General features: G+C 36.6%; 1 protein-coding gene across 2 annotated transcripts in view; it reads left to right on the forward strand.

The window, feature by feature from the left end:
• The window catches only part of LOC129749528 (uncharacterized), a 228373-nt gene that overhangs the window by 207666 nt on the left and 4367 nt on the right, over positions 1-16340 (forward strand). The window contains exons 1-2 of one of the 2 annotated variants that reach the window (XM_055744618.1): positions 8184-8532; positions 8699-9245. In XM_055744618.1, coding sequence (XP_055600593.1) covers positions 9224-9245 — 22 coding nt within the window. In that variant the 5' untranslated portion in view covers positions 8184-8532; positions 8699-9223. Of the gene's footprint in view, positions 1-1963; positions 2099-8183; positions 8533-8698; positions 9246-16340 lie in introns of those variants that run through there. The other variant, XM_055744546.1, reaches the window with a different exon arrangement.

Consider the following 16340-nt stretch of genomic DNA (forward strand, 5'->3'; position numbering starts at 1 on the left):
TTAAGAAATTAAAACCGAAAGGATTCTAGGCTTGTTCTAAAGATTCCAAATCAGTTCTTGTTACCGACATAGGTTGTTTAGTATAATAGTTATTGATTTTACTCAAAGATTGATCTTACATAAGCCTGGGTACTTTTAAAAATTCCAAACGTCAGAACACAAAATCATGAGGTGATAAAATTCGACAAAAGATAAAAATTCAGGACGTCAAAATCTTCCAGAATCAGTTATGTACACAGCAAATTTTGTTTAGCTTGTATCCAGCAAAATTTTGGTGTTTTTCGTCCAGAAATGTTTTCACAAATATGGATTTGCTGGAATTACAGCATTTTGAGAAATCTACGAATGTTCGGCTTTTATTCATTACTTTAATACTGCTCATTTTTTTCAAAACAAAAAACGTATGCTCGCCTAATTAATGAGCAGAAATACAATTTATGTAACCCACACAAACATTATATCTAAACATGTTTTAGTGGCTAGTCCGGCCATTATTAAAAATTGTTTTATTCTGTTAAAGATGGTTTTCTTTGAGTGAAAATTTGTCGGTGATGTATTTAGGACGAAATTGAAACTGCTGTTTTTTTACGTTTCGGCCTACTGAGCTTCAGCCATCTTCAGAAATAAACTTAATAAGAAATATTAAGAGACGGCCGTTAGGGCAACACGCGGCAAAATAATTCTTTTTTTTCTAAAGATGGCTGAAGCTCAGTAGGCCGAAACGTAAAAAAACAGCAGTTTTAATTTCGTCTTTAATAAATAACCGAAAAATTATCAATCAAAGAAAACCATAGAAAAGTGCGGTGATCAAAACCAAACAACGAAAATCTGTTAAATATAATAAATAAGTCAGCTTTCTAAATCAATTTATAGCTTAATAATCAATTTACCGAATGGTTTGCTTTAGAAGAGTTTTTTTTTATTGGGCAACATGCATAAACTTCAAGATCTTTTTTATTAATCACCTTAAGCTGACTCTCGAAGATGATCAAATTCTGCATCTGACAGATTGATTGCTGAATTTTCAGCAAAACGAGTCAATTCTGGCGGATTTTTTTTCTGGGAAATAGTTAATTCTGGGGAAAAAATTTCTGGAAAAGTGGTTTCCTGGTGATTGGAATTCTGGGGATTTTTCATTCTGGGCAAACGTTTTCGGGAAAATGGAGTACAACCTAGCGAAGGATCTAAGCCAAGCAACCAAAAGTCACATATTTATATGACCGAAGGCATTGAAAGTTACATATTGGCTGACAAAGAGAATCAACTGCCCAATTCCCTTTAGTGAACTTTATGTACTCATTAATGAACTTCAAAGTTGCAAAATTGATTCATGTGTACGTTGTATGTGACTTGTTTTGCCCAATTGCCCAATGAGTGAACATTATGTACTCATTAACGAACTTGAAAGTTGCAAAAGTGTTCTATACGAACGTTATACGGGGCTTTAGTCACATAAAGGGCACAAAAGTGCTCAAAACGGGATTTGGTAAGTCACAAAAAGTGCATTGAAGTACTTTGAAAATCAAAGCACCACTTCGAGTTTTAGTTTCAGTCAGAACAACATCTAGACGTGTTCGATTCTCACCACGAAGGTCGGGGTTCGATCCCCAAGCCGGGCAAGTTTTTTTTTTCAATAAGTATATTAGTAATTGAGTGACCATTCTGATGCGATATATGTAGGAAATGTAGGAAAAGAGCAATTGAGCAATTTGTCGAGTTTGCAATGGAGCAATTTCTCGAGTTTGCAATGGAGCAGTTCTGCCTGCCAACAGATAATATTTGAGATTTAAAAAAAAGTGAGGATGTTGATTTTAGCACCTTCTTATACAATCTTATAAACAACCATTCGAATTTATTTTTTTACTGTTATATAAAGTGTCCTGTCCAGGTTGCCAGCAGCCTTGATCAGTTCAGGATTCTGTTTGTATTCAAAATTTATTTTTTCTATCTCTTTCGCTTCCAGATGAGGAAATGGTCAAACGGTCCCAGTGGCTGCTGGAGAAGCTCGGCTACCCGTGGGAGATGATGCCGCTCATGTATGTGATACTGAAGGAGGCCCACGGAGATGTTGGCACCGCCCATCGAAGGATCGACGAAGGTACGGTCAACCCGGATCCGGATCCGGAACCGTTGACCACATTTGTAGAATCATTTCTACTACCACTACTACTACTACTACTTCTACTTCTACAAACACTTCTGCAATCGTCTCGACGGTAATATCAATCAAATCAGTTAAGATGTTTTTTTTGTTGTATTGGCTAAAATCATCATCGTTTTGGTGTGTCAAAATTCATTTCATCCCCTGTAAGGTGTTCGAAATTGGCTCTCCGAAAATTGCTTTTCTTAAACTGATTTGAATGATGCTCTGAAACGATTCAAACGCACCAAACTGGCCGGGTCAGCATTTGGTGGGAAATTTGCGACGAAAATTGTTTCTACTGCACAGAGGTTTGTTAAAAACCACTCAACAAAGCCATCAAATCGTTTGAGTTCCCTCCCAAAACCAAACCACAAAACCGATCCCATCACAGGTTTATAATAAACATTAATAGGATGCGTGAGGTTCCGCAGGAAAATTAAACAGATAATAACGAACAAATAATGGAGTGGTATTATGTCATGAGATCAAATTTTATTACTATTATTATTGGACCATTTTGTTGCTGCCTCTTTGAAGCAACTAGTAGCAAATTGTGCTCACGACTTTGAACGGCAAGCTTCTTGAGGCAGCAAAGCAGCTTAGTTACATGGTAGTTTGGGTATCTTTCCACACGTACCAACTGGGGCACTTTCTTGCTTTTCTCTGGTCCAGAAGATCCACGTGCCTTATGTTAGTACCTAATTAAACTCTTAACATAAATACAAATATTATAAAAATTGATGCGATTGTTATTCGGCAGTTCAGTAAATAAATTTCAAAAACAATTTTTCGATTATTCCAACGTTTCGATGCTGCTTAGTATCATCTTCAGGGAATTAATCGGATCGTATCACATAAAATTTGAATGCTTATGTAAAGATTACCGTCCACTATTTTTCCCTATTTTTTCTATTGTTTTTTTTTTGTGCTACAGTTTAAATTTTTTCAAATTCTTACGTTCAACAAGGTCTAATCCGCCTATCCGATTATACCGCTTTGATCAGACCTTGTGGATCGTAAGAATTTTGAAAATTTAAACTGCAATTTAAACCGTCTTTTTCTAACGGAAGGCCAAATCACAACGAACAATCAGCAGCAGCAACCTCAAAAATCTGCGCTTCTCAAGTCAATCCGTCTTTTACTAACGGAAGGCCAAATCAAAACAAAGAATCAGCAACAGTAGCCTTCAAAATCAGCGCCAGCTAAGCCAATCCATCTTTTTCCACCGGAAAGCAAAATTACAACAAACAATCAGCAGCAGCAGCCTTAAAAATCTACGCTTCTCAAGTCAAACCGTCTTTTTCTAATGGAAGGCCAAATCAAAACAAAGAATCAGCAGCAGCAGTCTTAAAAATCTGCAGTTCCTTAGCCAATCCGTCTTTTTCCACCGGAAGGCCAATTTACAACAAACAATCAGCAGCAGCAGTCTAAAATATCTGCGCATCCTAAGCTAACGCGTCTTTTTCCATCGAAAGGCCAAATTACAACAAACAATCAGCAGCAGTAGTCTTAAATATCTGCGCGTTCTAAGCTAACGCGTCTTTTTTCCATCGAAAGGCCAAATTACAACAAACAATCAGCAGCAGCAGCCTTAAAAATCTGCGCTTCTCAAGCCAATCCGTCTTTTTCTAATGGAATGCCAAATCTAAACAAACAATCAGCAACAGTAACCTTAAAAATCTGCGCTTCTTAAGCTAACCCGTCTTTTTTCACTGAAAAGCCAAATCACAATAAACAATCAGCAGCAGCAGTCTAAAATATCTGCGCATCCTAAGCTAACGCGTCTTTTTCCATCGGAAGGCCAAATTACAACAAACAATCAGCAGCAGCAGCCTTAAAATCTGCGCTTCTCAAGCCAATCCGTCTTTTTCTAATGGAAGGCCAAATCAAAACAAACCTTGAAAATCTGCGCCTGCTAAGCCAATCCGTCGTTTTCCACCCGAAGGCCAATTCACAACAAACAATCAGCAGCAGCAACCTTAAAAATCTGCGCTTCCTAAGCCAATCCGTCTTTTTCTAATGGAAGGCCAAATCAAAACAAACAATCAGCAACAGTAACCTTAAAAATCTACGCTTCTTAAGCCAGTTTTCTTTTTCTAACAGAAGGCCAATTTACAACAAACAATCAGCAGCAGCAGCCTTAAACATCTGCGCTTCTTAAACCAAACCGTCTTTTTCCAGGAGCAGAATCAGAAACAATTTTGTTTGTAACAGCAGCCTTAAAAATCTGCGCTCTCTGTGCCAATTCGTCTTAATACCGGAAGACGAATCGAAAACATTTTTTTTGTAGCAGCAGTCTTGACAATCTGCGCTCTCTGTCCTTATTCTACCTACCACGCCATTGTCGTGATTTTACGATTCCTACGAATGCCAACTCAGAGATTCAATCAGAGACGTCTGCCACTCACAAGAATAGATCAATGACTGACTTTTGTTTGCCTAGTGTTGCCTAAAAAACAAACGTTGTAATATAAATTTATTTTATTTTATATACCTTCAGTGTTGGCGAAAACAAAAATTGTTTTATATACATAAGAATCCATTTGATTTGTAATGTTCTTGAGTTTTCAAAGAATTCTAGGATGATTTTTGACGCGACAGAACTTGAACATTCCAAAAATAAAAAGTTGTTTTATGAAATTTTTATGATTTTTGAAGTACACCTTGATTATTAAATTTTTTTTTTCAAAACAGTTCTCCAGTAATTTTCTTTGTCTTCTTTAAGTTTCAGAAGAATTTCAACTCATTTAAGCCTTTCGGCTAAATTATATCATAAACATCGTTTTTCCTTATTTAATTTTTGGCATTTCGGCGAGTTGTGAAAATTCAAGGTAGAATATTTAGAAAGAACATGAAAGTATTATAGGTGGAAAGATCAAAGCTAGAGCGCTTTGGGTAGAAGAAATTGAATAGTTGGCGACCCGTCCGTGTTTCAATGTGGGTAGGAATGCGATGGGTTTCTTCATCGCTTCCTATCAACATTGAAACGGCGCGCGGCAAAGAATCACGCAAGTAGTTCAAAAGCTGTTCACAAAACAAAAGCCCTGCTCACATTTTCACCAACTATTCAATTTCTTCTACCCAAAGCGCTCTAGCTTTGATCTTTCCACCTATAATACTTTCATGTTCTTTCTAAATATTCTACCTTGAATTTTCACAACTCGCCGAAATGCCAAAAATTAAATAAGAATATATCCCGGCGGCGATTAAAATAAGATAACAAACATCGTTTTTTGGACAAAAATTTAGCGTTTGATGAAGCGTGGCTTTTAAGTGGTTTATCTTAAATCTTGGAAAGAATTTTAGCTAAAAACTATGGCATGGACAGTGGCAGTTTCCTTCACTTAAAAAAATTCCAAACTGAAGAGACTATAACATTTTTGAGCTGCAGATAGAAGATTTAAATTGTTTCTCGCTGAACTTTATTGAATGATTAAACAGATGAACAGTTTTCTATCTTAAGAAAGTCGAGATGATTTTTTTTTATTTTAATTCAAAAAACAACTTCGTTGAAACTACAGAACGTTTTGACTTTTGCTTTTAAAAAAAGTTAACTATTTGTACCGGTTATGGTGGTTAAATTAAAAATAAAGCTTTTGTTACTTTCTTCTCTGAAATCATCGTTTTTCGCGGTTATAACAACAATAAAGTTCACACTTTTTCGATGTGCAACGAATTCAAATCCTTTTTTGCTGTGTAGTTTTTTTTCCATCGGCGCTTGTTTTCGCAACTCAAATGTTAACTTCTGAAAAAAGAAAAAAATCATTAAAAGTTTTGAAAACATTTTTGACAAACCTTTAAAATATTTACATATAACATTTTGGAAACTAAGGCTTCATTTTTATTCATTGATCAACTTTTTTAAACCCGCGAGAAACTTTAACTTTTGTAGAAAAATACATTTTTTTGTCTTTTCGTGTTTTTCAGAAATTTGACCTCAAGGAATTTTAAATGTTTTCTTAAGTATAAGTCAAATCTTTATACAGTGTTCAGTAATATTATAAAACAGGTTGAAATCGTTTGATATTAAAATTTCAAAAATGTATTTAGACGATGTCAGAAAATGTTACATTTTTTTTAAATTTTTCTCTAAAAATAAGTTTTGTTATATGCTATCTTTCTCTGAAACTAGAATATTCTAATTTTGTCTGAATCTTCGATCAAATGGAGGGTAATAGAAAGATTTTCAATCAGTTTCTCTAGGATTGTCACAACATATCTCTGAAATATTCTCCAGTTTTGATAGAACGACTACCCAATTTAAATAAAAGATTTAACTAATTTCGAAATGAAACCCTTTTGATCTCAAAAACCTTTCAGATAACATATTTGGATTCAATTGGTGCATGCCTATAGTTCAAAATTAAAAAATGGATTAAATTCCGCAAAATTAAGAAAAAACTTGGATTATAACATTGAAGCTGAAAAATCTTAAAACTGAAAATCACTCATTGGGTGGGGTAAAATGAGCATTGGACTCTGTCAATTTGGGGTCATTATTGAATTTCTTTAATTCTGGAGTCTCAAATGTTTCGTTTGGTTAAAAACTTATCAATGATTTTTTTGCAAAAATTTTAAAGTAACGTTGAAATTTATAATTTTAAGTTTGAATGGGAAATTTGAATATTTTGTACCGAAAATCAACATCATTTTTGTTTCTTCTGGGAAACCGAGCCTGCTTATGGTTATTGTGCAAATTTATAAATTCTCTAAAGGAAATTTTCTGCCGAAGATCGAAACTTCGTATCTAATTAGGCAAAAAAGTTATTAGCTTTCAAACTTTTGGCATTAAAAAAAATTACCTCAATACCCCTGTTTAAAAGCTAATAACTTTTTTGCCTTATAAGATACAAAGTTGTGGTCTTTTAAAAGTTGTTCATGGGAAAATTTTCTTCAGAGAATTTATTGATTGGCATAAAAACTATCAGCGAACTTGTTTCCACAGCAGAAACAAAAATGATGCTAATTTTTCAAATTAAAATATTCAATTTACATAACAATTCTGTAAAAAATCAAAGATGAGTTTTGGACCATAACGGAGCTTTTTAGACCCCAGGGAATGAGAATTTCGAAAATGACCCCAAATCGACTGTTTCTAATGAGCATCCTTTTGGACATAATGATCTCTTCATTAATGAAGCTGGTAAGATGTATAGAAGCGCAAAAAGTACACACACGTAACTACCTACGAACATATTAAGGCAAACACTCGTTGTTTACACACATACACATGATTTGTCTGGCACTAATTTGGTGTGTTTGGATGTGAAGCTTAATGTCGCCTTCAAGGCATCTTACACCAATAATGCCACTCGAATCTTTGCGTGTTTGTTGACATCGCCATTCAAAACAAGAATTCATGAGAAAAACAGTCAAAAAATGTTAAGCCCTGTGAGTTGAATTTTCAGTCATAATGCACGGCAGATGGTGCCCGATTTACCCCATCTAGCGATTTCCATTTCGCCCCTCTAGTAAGTGTGTTTGGGTCATCGTTTGGTTAAAAGATTAGGAGGAACTCTTACTAGAAACTTATAAACATGGTTATCTGTGCGGTAGGAAACAAACTTCTTCGGACGCGTTTCCTTCCATCCGCATCCGCGCCCAGCGTTGGGGCACCAACAATCTACCTTCAAATACTGACAAGTATTTGCAACAATGCCCGCTGATTTGGGATCCTTGCTGGAGGATCGAAAATCCGTTTCGGGGCAACTGACAAGTGCCTGGGCCAAAATCAGTCCCAGGTGTTTGCCAGCGTGCTTCCCCTCTAAGGATCTTACCAATCAAGGCCACCGGCCATCGATACATCCCCAAAGTGGGATACGACCGTTTGGTCCACCTTCCCCTAACCGGGAGAAAAAATCCGATTCGAAAAAAAACACCCTTCCTTCCCTTCCTCTAAATCCTTTCTCTCTTTCCCTAACCCTGACATGATTTTCTCCCACGCAGGTCAAGCCGTAGTCAATGAATACTCACGATTGCACAACCTTAACATGTTTGACGGGGCGGAATTGCGCAGTATGACCCGCCAATCCGGATGATAGACTTTTTTCGCGAGCCATCCGCTGGCCGTAAAGCAGGAGCAAAACTTTTAGACGCCTCGAGTAGACGACGCGTTAGGTACGCAAGTGAAGACAAAATTCTGGTGCAAGTACACGCAATCGCGCGAAATAAACGGAAACCAAACTCAAAATCTGTCGAAAAACAGTGCACGAGAGGAAGATCAATAAGTGCAAACAACTAAAAACCGTAGGACAGATTGTAAACATGATATCACCTAAAAGTTCAAACTAGTGTCTAGAGAGAAGATTAGTTAAGCTAAGTAGCAATTAGAGGAGTGCAAGAGGGTACAGTTGGCGCGCGTCGATCGTGGGTATTCATCCTGCGGAGAGGTAACAGATTAGAATCAAAACTCAACCGGAAATGGTCCACGAGTGTGGGCTGTCAGCATCTCTCAACTAGAAAATCAATCTGTTTTCTCTCGATTTTCCCGATTCGGTTTTTCTCGCGCTTGTCGTCGTCGATCGAACTTTCGGCGTGCCCAATCTTAACGTGTAGTGGTGAGGCTGTTCAACGACAATGTTGACATGCAACCATTCTGGGGCTATCACGTGTAGCTTTACTCTTGAGCTAACGGAAAGCAGTGTTCCTAAAGTGTGAAAATGTGAGTGAATGAGTGAAGTGGAAAACCCATAGTGCAAATCGCAAACTAGTTGCAACCAAACGAACAAATGTGTAGATAATGTCATACGTCTTTAGGGAAAAAAAACCAAACAAATCTGGGGGAGGTGGACCAAACAAAATAATACAAACAAAACTCGCTCCACAAAAAAAAACACATGCGGCAACCGGCTTAATCCGGGTGGGAGAACTTTTCTCCAGTCGCAAGCGAGCTTAACGGTAACTTAACGCAAACAACGATTAAACGCTTCAACATCACCAACCAACCAACCCATCAACTGGAACTGGCGATTGGCGATCATCTTTAAAACCCAGCGGCCATCGGACAACCGAGCAAACGGTTCCCTGCCGGAAGCTGCGTCGTTGCGCGGCAACCGAAAGGGGCCGTTATCGGGGTTTGTCATGCTGATATTCAGCACCATGTGTAAGCTATCTCCTCTAAAAGCTGTTTAGAGTCCTAACGGTTGTGGGGCGGAAGCCGGTTTGCATAAGCCTCGTCATCGATTTGAAGAAATACTATTAAAAGCTGAAGGATACTTTCTTCTTGCATGAAAACACGACTTAAATTGTAAAAATTTTAAAAGGTTCCGATAATTTGATTTCCATACTGTTTGGGGTAAAATGCACATGTGTGTGTTAAAAAATGATGTGTACAAAACTGTTCCATTCCATCCCGCGCATGGAAAACTACATTGCTACGAGCAGCGCTGATCAGGGAATCAAAGCGGCTTTGGCGTAGTGGTTATAGTTCAAGGCATCTACGCAAAGGTTCTTGAGATCGAATCCCGATCATGGCATACATACTTTCGATGGTCTGGTGGTTATAGCATTTGTAAAGTGCTAGCAATCATAACTTCGACAGATGTACGCTTAGAGTTAAGGAAAGAAGATCTCTTCAAAGAAACATGAAGTTTCACTGAGATCCTATGTGTGTGTGTGTTCGTTTTTTTTTAAATTAAGCACTCATGATAACGCAGCGTAGGAGATGGAGAGAGACTTTGTAATGCGTGTTCCGTGATATTTTGCCACAGCCTCTCTTGTTTTACGGCGCATTTGCCACAATCTCTCTAGTTTCTTCGGCACAAGTTGTGGAGGGCCGCCGCAAGTTCTGGCTAAAGAGAGACATGTTCACCATACGAGATTTTTATCACAGCCTCACCCTGTGATAAATAAAGATAAACATTTCTTCACTTGTTAAACGCTCAACGAGAAGTTTGAGAAAACGATTACTTTTTTTCCGTTACTAATTATGATTTAAGAACAAGATAACATGGCCGAATGGATATGCTCTCAGTCAGTTTTTGTTCTAAGTATACTCTCCGTCAATACTGGAAGTAATCACGAGGAGAAACTCACAGAGAGAGCTTTCATCTGGTAAAGAGCTCCGACTCTTTTCGCGCTTCCTTCGTTTCAATGGCTTCATGCAGAGATGACAATGTGCCTAATTCTTCAAAATTTGACGGATAATCCATTTTATTTCCCTGATTTTTGAAAATAAGCATGATTTGAGTAAGGAACTGCAATCGACATCATGGCTGTAATGAAAATGTAGAGCGACGTCCAAAAAAATAAGCTCATCACTTTGAGCAAAATTTCCGTAACTTTGACGAATCCTGATTTTTATTTCATCAGTTTCTGATTTTTGGAACAAAAAATATTGGCAGCCCTGGCTTCAAGCCAAAATGTGAGAAATTATTCTTGACGTAAAACGATCCAATAAAGTCGAAGCGAAATGCACAACCTCTCGCGAGAAAATTTCATATTTCATATGAGCATTGGTGGGGAGAAGCAGGCTAAAGGGCGAACACGAAATTATTTGCGACACCGAAAATGTTGTACCTACCAATTTTCTTATAATGTTCAGAATCAAACCAAAATTTTAGAGTAGTTTGAGCCTTGAGTGTAAAATTTAACCATTTTCGCTTGATGCCCTCCATCGAACTCTTTACAGTGTCATCTGGTACCAGTTTATCAGTATTTTTACCATATTCTTAACATGTCCTTCTCATTTTTGATTGTCTTCTTGCTCTTATGAAGTTCCCGCTTCATTGTTTCCCAGTACTGCTCCATCGGGTGCAGCTCCGGACAGTTTGGTGGTTCATGTCCCTTGGAACAAAATGGACAGAATTGGTCTCATACCACTCCAGGAAACTTTTAGAAAAGTGGCATGATGCAAAATATGGCCGGTGAAAAACTCGAAACCCGGAATTTGCTTGAAATCGGCTTTTATTTACGTTTCGTCGTCCGTCACCCAGCAGCCATATTTTGTCAGTATCTTCTCGTAGAGCTTCCGTGCCCGAGTTATTACTTCAAAATGTATTAATATCTTGTTTGAATTTTTAAAATTTTTTAGTTGCTAAATACATAAAATTATTTCTTGCCTTATGTTCAAAGCGCATCACCCTCGAAATGTACTGTTTGGATATGTCGTCTTGTCAACCATTTCGTCAAAAACAACATTTTCCGGCAACAGTCGTTGTGATCGACTTCCGGTTCTGGTGGTCTCAACCGGCAGCCAGATCCCGGCAACGTTACACGATTTGTCTATGTATTCTGTTACCAACATCTTTTAAATAAGTGCTGGTAAATCTCGTTCTTAAGCTTTTTTTTCCTCAGATTTAAGCTTTTTTTGCCTTGAGAGCATAGGAGATGAAAGCTCAAATCTGAAGAAAAAAGCTTTAATCTGAAGAAAAAAGCATAAATCTGAGAGATGTGCTCCACACGGTTTGTATAACGTTGCCGGGATCTGAGTGTATGTTGGCTCTGTCGTGTCGTGTGTGTCGAACACATTCTCTTAAGAGCTTCAGCTTAAAATCTCTGTGTGCGTTTCAGAGAATCTCTACCGAGAATCGAAAACCGAGCTCGTCAGTGATTCTCATTAGAGAAATTGCACCCCTGGCCGTTTGTACTGCGTCCAGAAACAGGTGGCCAGGATGACCGCTGCAGAAGGCGAAAAACGCTTGAAGAATGCAATCAAATACAAGCCGTAAGTGAAGCAAACCATGAACACGCAAAATCAGAATTGTATTGCTGTAGCTGTAGTAGTGGGAGCTAAATTTTGCCCAACATAAAAATCAAACTGTAATTCCTAACTTTATTTTTTGTGGCTTCGATCACGGATCCGTCCTCATAAAAGTTTTCAAAAAATTTAAAATTCATCGGGAAATTGCGAGACAATGAAAATTCTTTCAAGCATTCGGGAGCTATTGACGCAGTGTTAAATATATCCCAAGGCATTGGGCTTAGAAAGATTCGTCCTTCAATTTGAGAATTTTGGAAAAGGAATTAATCATCCTAAAGGCTGAAAATCCCGGTAGAAAAAATAAAGAGAATGTTAGCATACACTAGACTAAGGTTGCCAGAATTTTTTCAGCACTTATCCGGGCTGGACAAACCGGGCTATTTTCATCTTAAAACTTGGCAAAATCCAGGCATTTGATTTCAAAATGGTCGACCAAAATCCACCAAATTTCTCATAAAAAATCAAGAAAAAAAAATTAAAAAAATATTTTTCTCACCAAAATTTATCAAGAGATTTTTAATAGTATTTTAGGCTTTCAAAAAACCTTTTATGATTATTTTTATGAAACTTGCTAAGAAAATTTCGTTATATTGAATATCCGGGCAAACCCGGATAGAACCGGGCAATCTTGCAACCTTACAAAAGACTAGTTCACTGCTCGGCTCTTTGTGCTGATCACAACTGGTCTTAAGTACACAGATTGATCTTAATTCATTTTCAGGTATTCTTGCCAAATGTGAGCTTAATCGAGTAAGTTTTCAGCGTGCGCTAAGAGCTTTAGCGAAAAAAAGTCTACTTTTCCGTTTAGTATTTTCAGCATCCTTATAAATGGAATTATTTTGGGTAATCCTTCAATTGAAATCTACAAACTATCAATTTACACTGAAAATTTACTTACAAGCTGAGAGTTAAAAGTCTAAAAAAATATTAAGACAGCCTTTTCGAAAGCGATCTATTGAATCTTACAATTTGTGTACGATTAGGTAAATAAGATTGGGCTGAGTCCATTTTTGTGTAGTTTAAAATTCAACATGGGGTTGTCAACGCTGCCAAAAGCTTTACTGATGTCCAATATATTAACGAAATCTATCAAAGACTGGCAGTGTATTCTCCTACCCACAAATTGAAGCCGTCTATACTTCCAAGATTTATAGGTTTATTTATTTTTGAGCTCATATCGAAACGATAGCGCCCTTTCTAGAATAAGGAATTTCAAAAATTGATCCGTAATATTACAACGACGCAATTGAATTTTTTTTAATTAATAAATGTGCTTTAGATTTAGAACGCTGTATATGACTAGACTGAGTCGATTTGGGGTCATTTTTGAATTTCTCAAACCCTGGGGTCTAAAAAGCTTCGTCTTGGTCCAAAACTCATCCATGATTTTTTGTAGAATTATTAAATAAAGTTTACATGAGTAAATTTGAACTTTAAGGTTTGTATGGGAAAATTGAATATTTTGTACTGCAAAATCAACATCGTTTTTGTTTCATCTGTGGAACCGAGCCAACTTACAGTTTTTGTGCCAATTTATAAAATTCCTTAGAGAAATTTTCCGCTGAACAACTTTGTCGAAGACCGTAATTTCATATCTTATTAGACAAAAAAGTTATTAGTTGTTGAATGGGGACATGTCTTTTCGCATTGATAAACATTAAATTCATTTGACATCCCTGCAGGGCGCCTAGCGAGGTATTGCATGACTACCCAAGCAACATTTTAGGTTTTATAACTGACTACAAGACCAATTTTAAGTTTCATAAAAGGCCTGTAGAATCTTATAAAACAATCAGTGTTACTTGGGTACTTTTCTTGCAATAATTCGCGAGGCCCCAGCAGTGATGTCAATTGAATTTGTTGTTTATCAATGCGAAAAGACATACCTCTGTTAAACAGCTAATAACTTTTTTACCTAATAAGAAACGAAGTTACGGTCTTCGACAAAGTTGTTCAGCGGAAAATTTCTCTAAGGAATTTTATAAATTGGCACAAAAACTGTAAGCTGGCTCGGTTCCACAGAAGAAACAAAAATCATGTTGATTTTTTAGAACAAAATATTCAATTTTCCCATACAAACCTAAGAGTTCAAATTTACTCATATAAACGTTACTTTAAAATTCTACAAAAAATCATGGATGAGTTTGTGACCAAGACGAAGCTTTTTAGACCTCAGGGTTTGAGAAATTCAAAAATGACCCAAATCGACTCAGTCTAGTATATGACGCACCCTCATTTTTTACTTTAAAATTTTGGCAAAAAACTGCGTTTCATGCACCGTTAAATACTTTTTTTGCAATTTTTAATATCTAAATTCACGGTTTCATCATTATTATGGTTATTTTTTTAGCATCATAAAATCTATAAAATATTGTTTTTTGAATCTTTGTTTACTTCTTCTCTAATGTTGTTTCTCATTCAAAGAATTGATAAACAATGATATTTTTTTCACATGTAATATAAGGTTAAATAAATTCATTTTTGGGCTTTTGTGAGGATAAGAAGAAACATAAATAATTGCGGAAAAATCAATATTTATCTTTACTCCTACATTAACCAAATCTATGAAAATATACTTTCCGTTAATGTAAATTTCCGGAAAATCAATTGAGCATAGTTTCAGATGCCACACGAGCGCAGATTAAGTGCCTTTTTAACCCCTCATTCCTCTATATTTTGTAAACAATTCAGAAAAACACTGATTTGGACAAGAAAATTTTGAACAAAAAAAAACCTTTCTTATGTATTTTTTTTCCAAGGAATCATATGAAGGCTATTTGTGCTACCCCCGCTTAGGAATATGGAGTCATGGCTGAATTACTATCAAATTCCCTATATTTTTAAGTCAATTATGTAAAAAAGTAAGTTCGTACTTCAAAATTCTAAACCTATATGATTTTTTTCCAAGAACTCGAATGAAGGCTGTTTGAGCCACCGCACGCATTGGAAAATGGAGTTTTATCTGTTTTACTCTGAATTCCCCTACATTTTTCAAATGGTTAAAAAATGCATAATCGAAAAAAGCTTGAAAATTTTGAACTAAATGCGATTTATGTTTTTTTTTCAAGGATTGAATGCTGGTTGCATCGTAAAATGGAGAAATAGCCGGTTTATCCTCAATTTCCTAACATTTTTAATATAGTTCAGAGAAAGCTGGTTAGGACTGGAAAGTTTTGGAGAACATGAGACCAACCCCAAGCAACCACAAAGCTGGCTGACAAAGAGAATAAACTGCCTAATTTCTTTTAGTGAACTTTATGTACTCATTAATGGACTTGAAAGTTGCAAAAGTGATTAATATGTACGTTGTATGTGACTGGTTTTGCCCAATTCCCATGAGTGAACTATATGTACTCAATAACGAACTTGAAAGTTGCAAAAGTGATCTATACGTACGTTATACGGGACTTAAGTTAGACGGGACTTAGGGCACAAAACTGCACAATACGGGATTTGGTAAGTCACATAAAGGGCACAAAATTGCTCAAAACGGTATTTAGTAAGTCATAAAAAGTGCATTGATGTGCTTTCAAAATCAAATCACCACTTCGAGTTTTAGTTTCAGTTAGAACAACATCTAGGCGTGGTCTAGTGGTAGCGTGTTCGATTCTCACCAGGAAGGTTGGGGTTCGATCCCTAAGTCGGGAAAGTTTTTTTTCAACAAGTAATTCAAAAATTGAGTGACATATGTAGGATATATGTAGGAAATGTAGGAAAGAGGCAATTGAGCAATGGGCGGCAAGAGAAGGTATTATGAACCGGAAGCCTAGGGTTCAGTTGAGATAGAGAGAGATTTTTTGCTCATTTTGCGATTTTTTGGAAGTTGAATTAAGAGCCCGCTGGAAGCTGAATAGAAAATCGCTAAGACTTGTTTTGGAACTTGAAAGTATCAATAAGAACTTTAATTTTGAGCTGCGTAGAACGTACTTCATATCAATGATGGGGCTGAGTAAGCGTTTTTGTACCTGTTTTATGGGGCTTTTGGTTGCTTGGGACCTTGTGTGATTTTTTTTTCGAGAAATCAAATGACAGCTATTTGAGCTACAGCCATAACTTCATTTAACGTTACGTGCGGTGGCTCAAATAGCCTTCATTCGATTCCTCGAAAAAAAAATCACACAATATAGAGTAAGGTGGGGTAAAAGTACGAGTCGGGTAAAAGTACGTTTTGGGATTATCACAAACCGAGAACAGTAAAATTCAAAACTCTGGCGTGGATTGATAGTGATTTGGACTGCCAACAACCACCCAAAATTTTTTTCTTAGAAATTGAAAATACTCCGAAAAATGAGGTGAAGTAGCTTTTTTGGTTGAATGATGTAATATTTCAAATAACGGCAAACACGTTTGTGCAATCGAAAGTCTGGCTTTCAATGAAAGTTTAAATGTGTCTATTTAGTTGTTTTAATAACTATCAAATGCCGAAGAAAGAATTTAATTACAATGTCTCTGTTCTGCACAATAAACTGTGAATCATAAAAAACCTTGAAGGGGCAA

Source organism: Uranotaenia lowii, chromosome 1, assembly GCF_029784155.1.
Source record: "Uranotaenia lowii strain MFRU-FL chromosome 1, ASM2978415v1, whole genome shotgun sequence".
NCBI lineage: Eukaryota > Metazoa > Arthropoda > Insecta > Diptera > Culicidae > Uranotaenia > Uranotaenia lowii.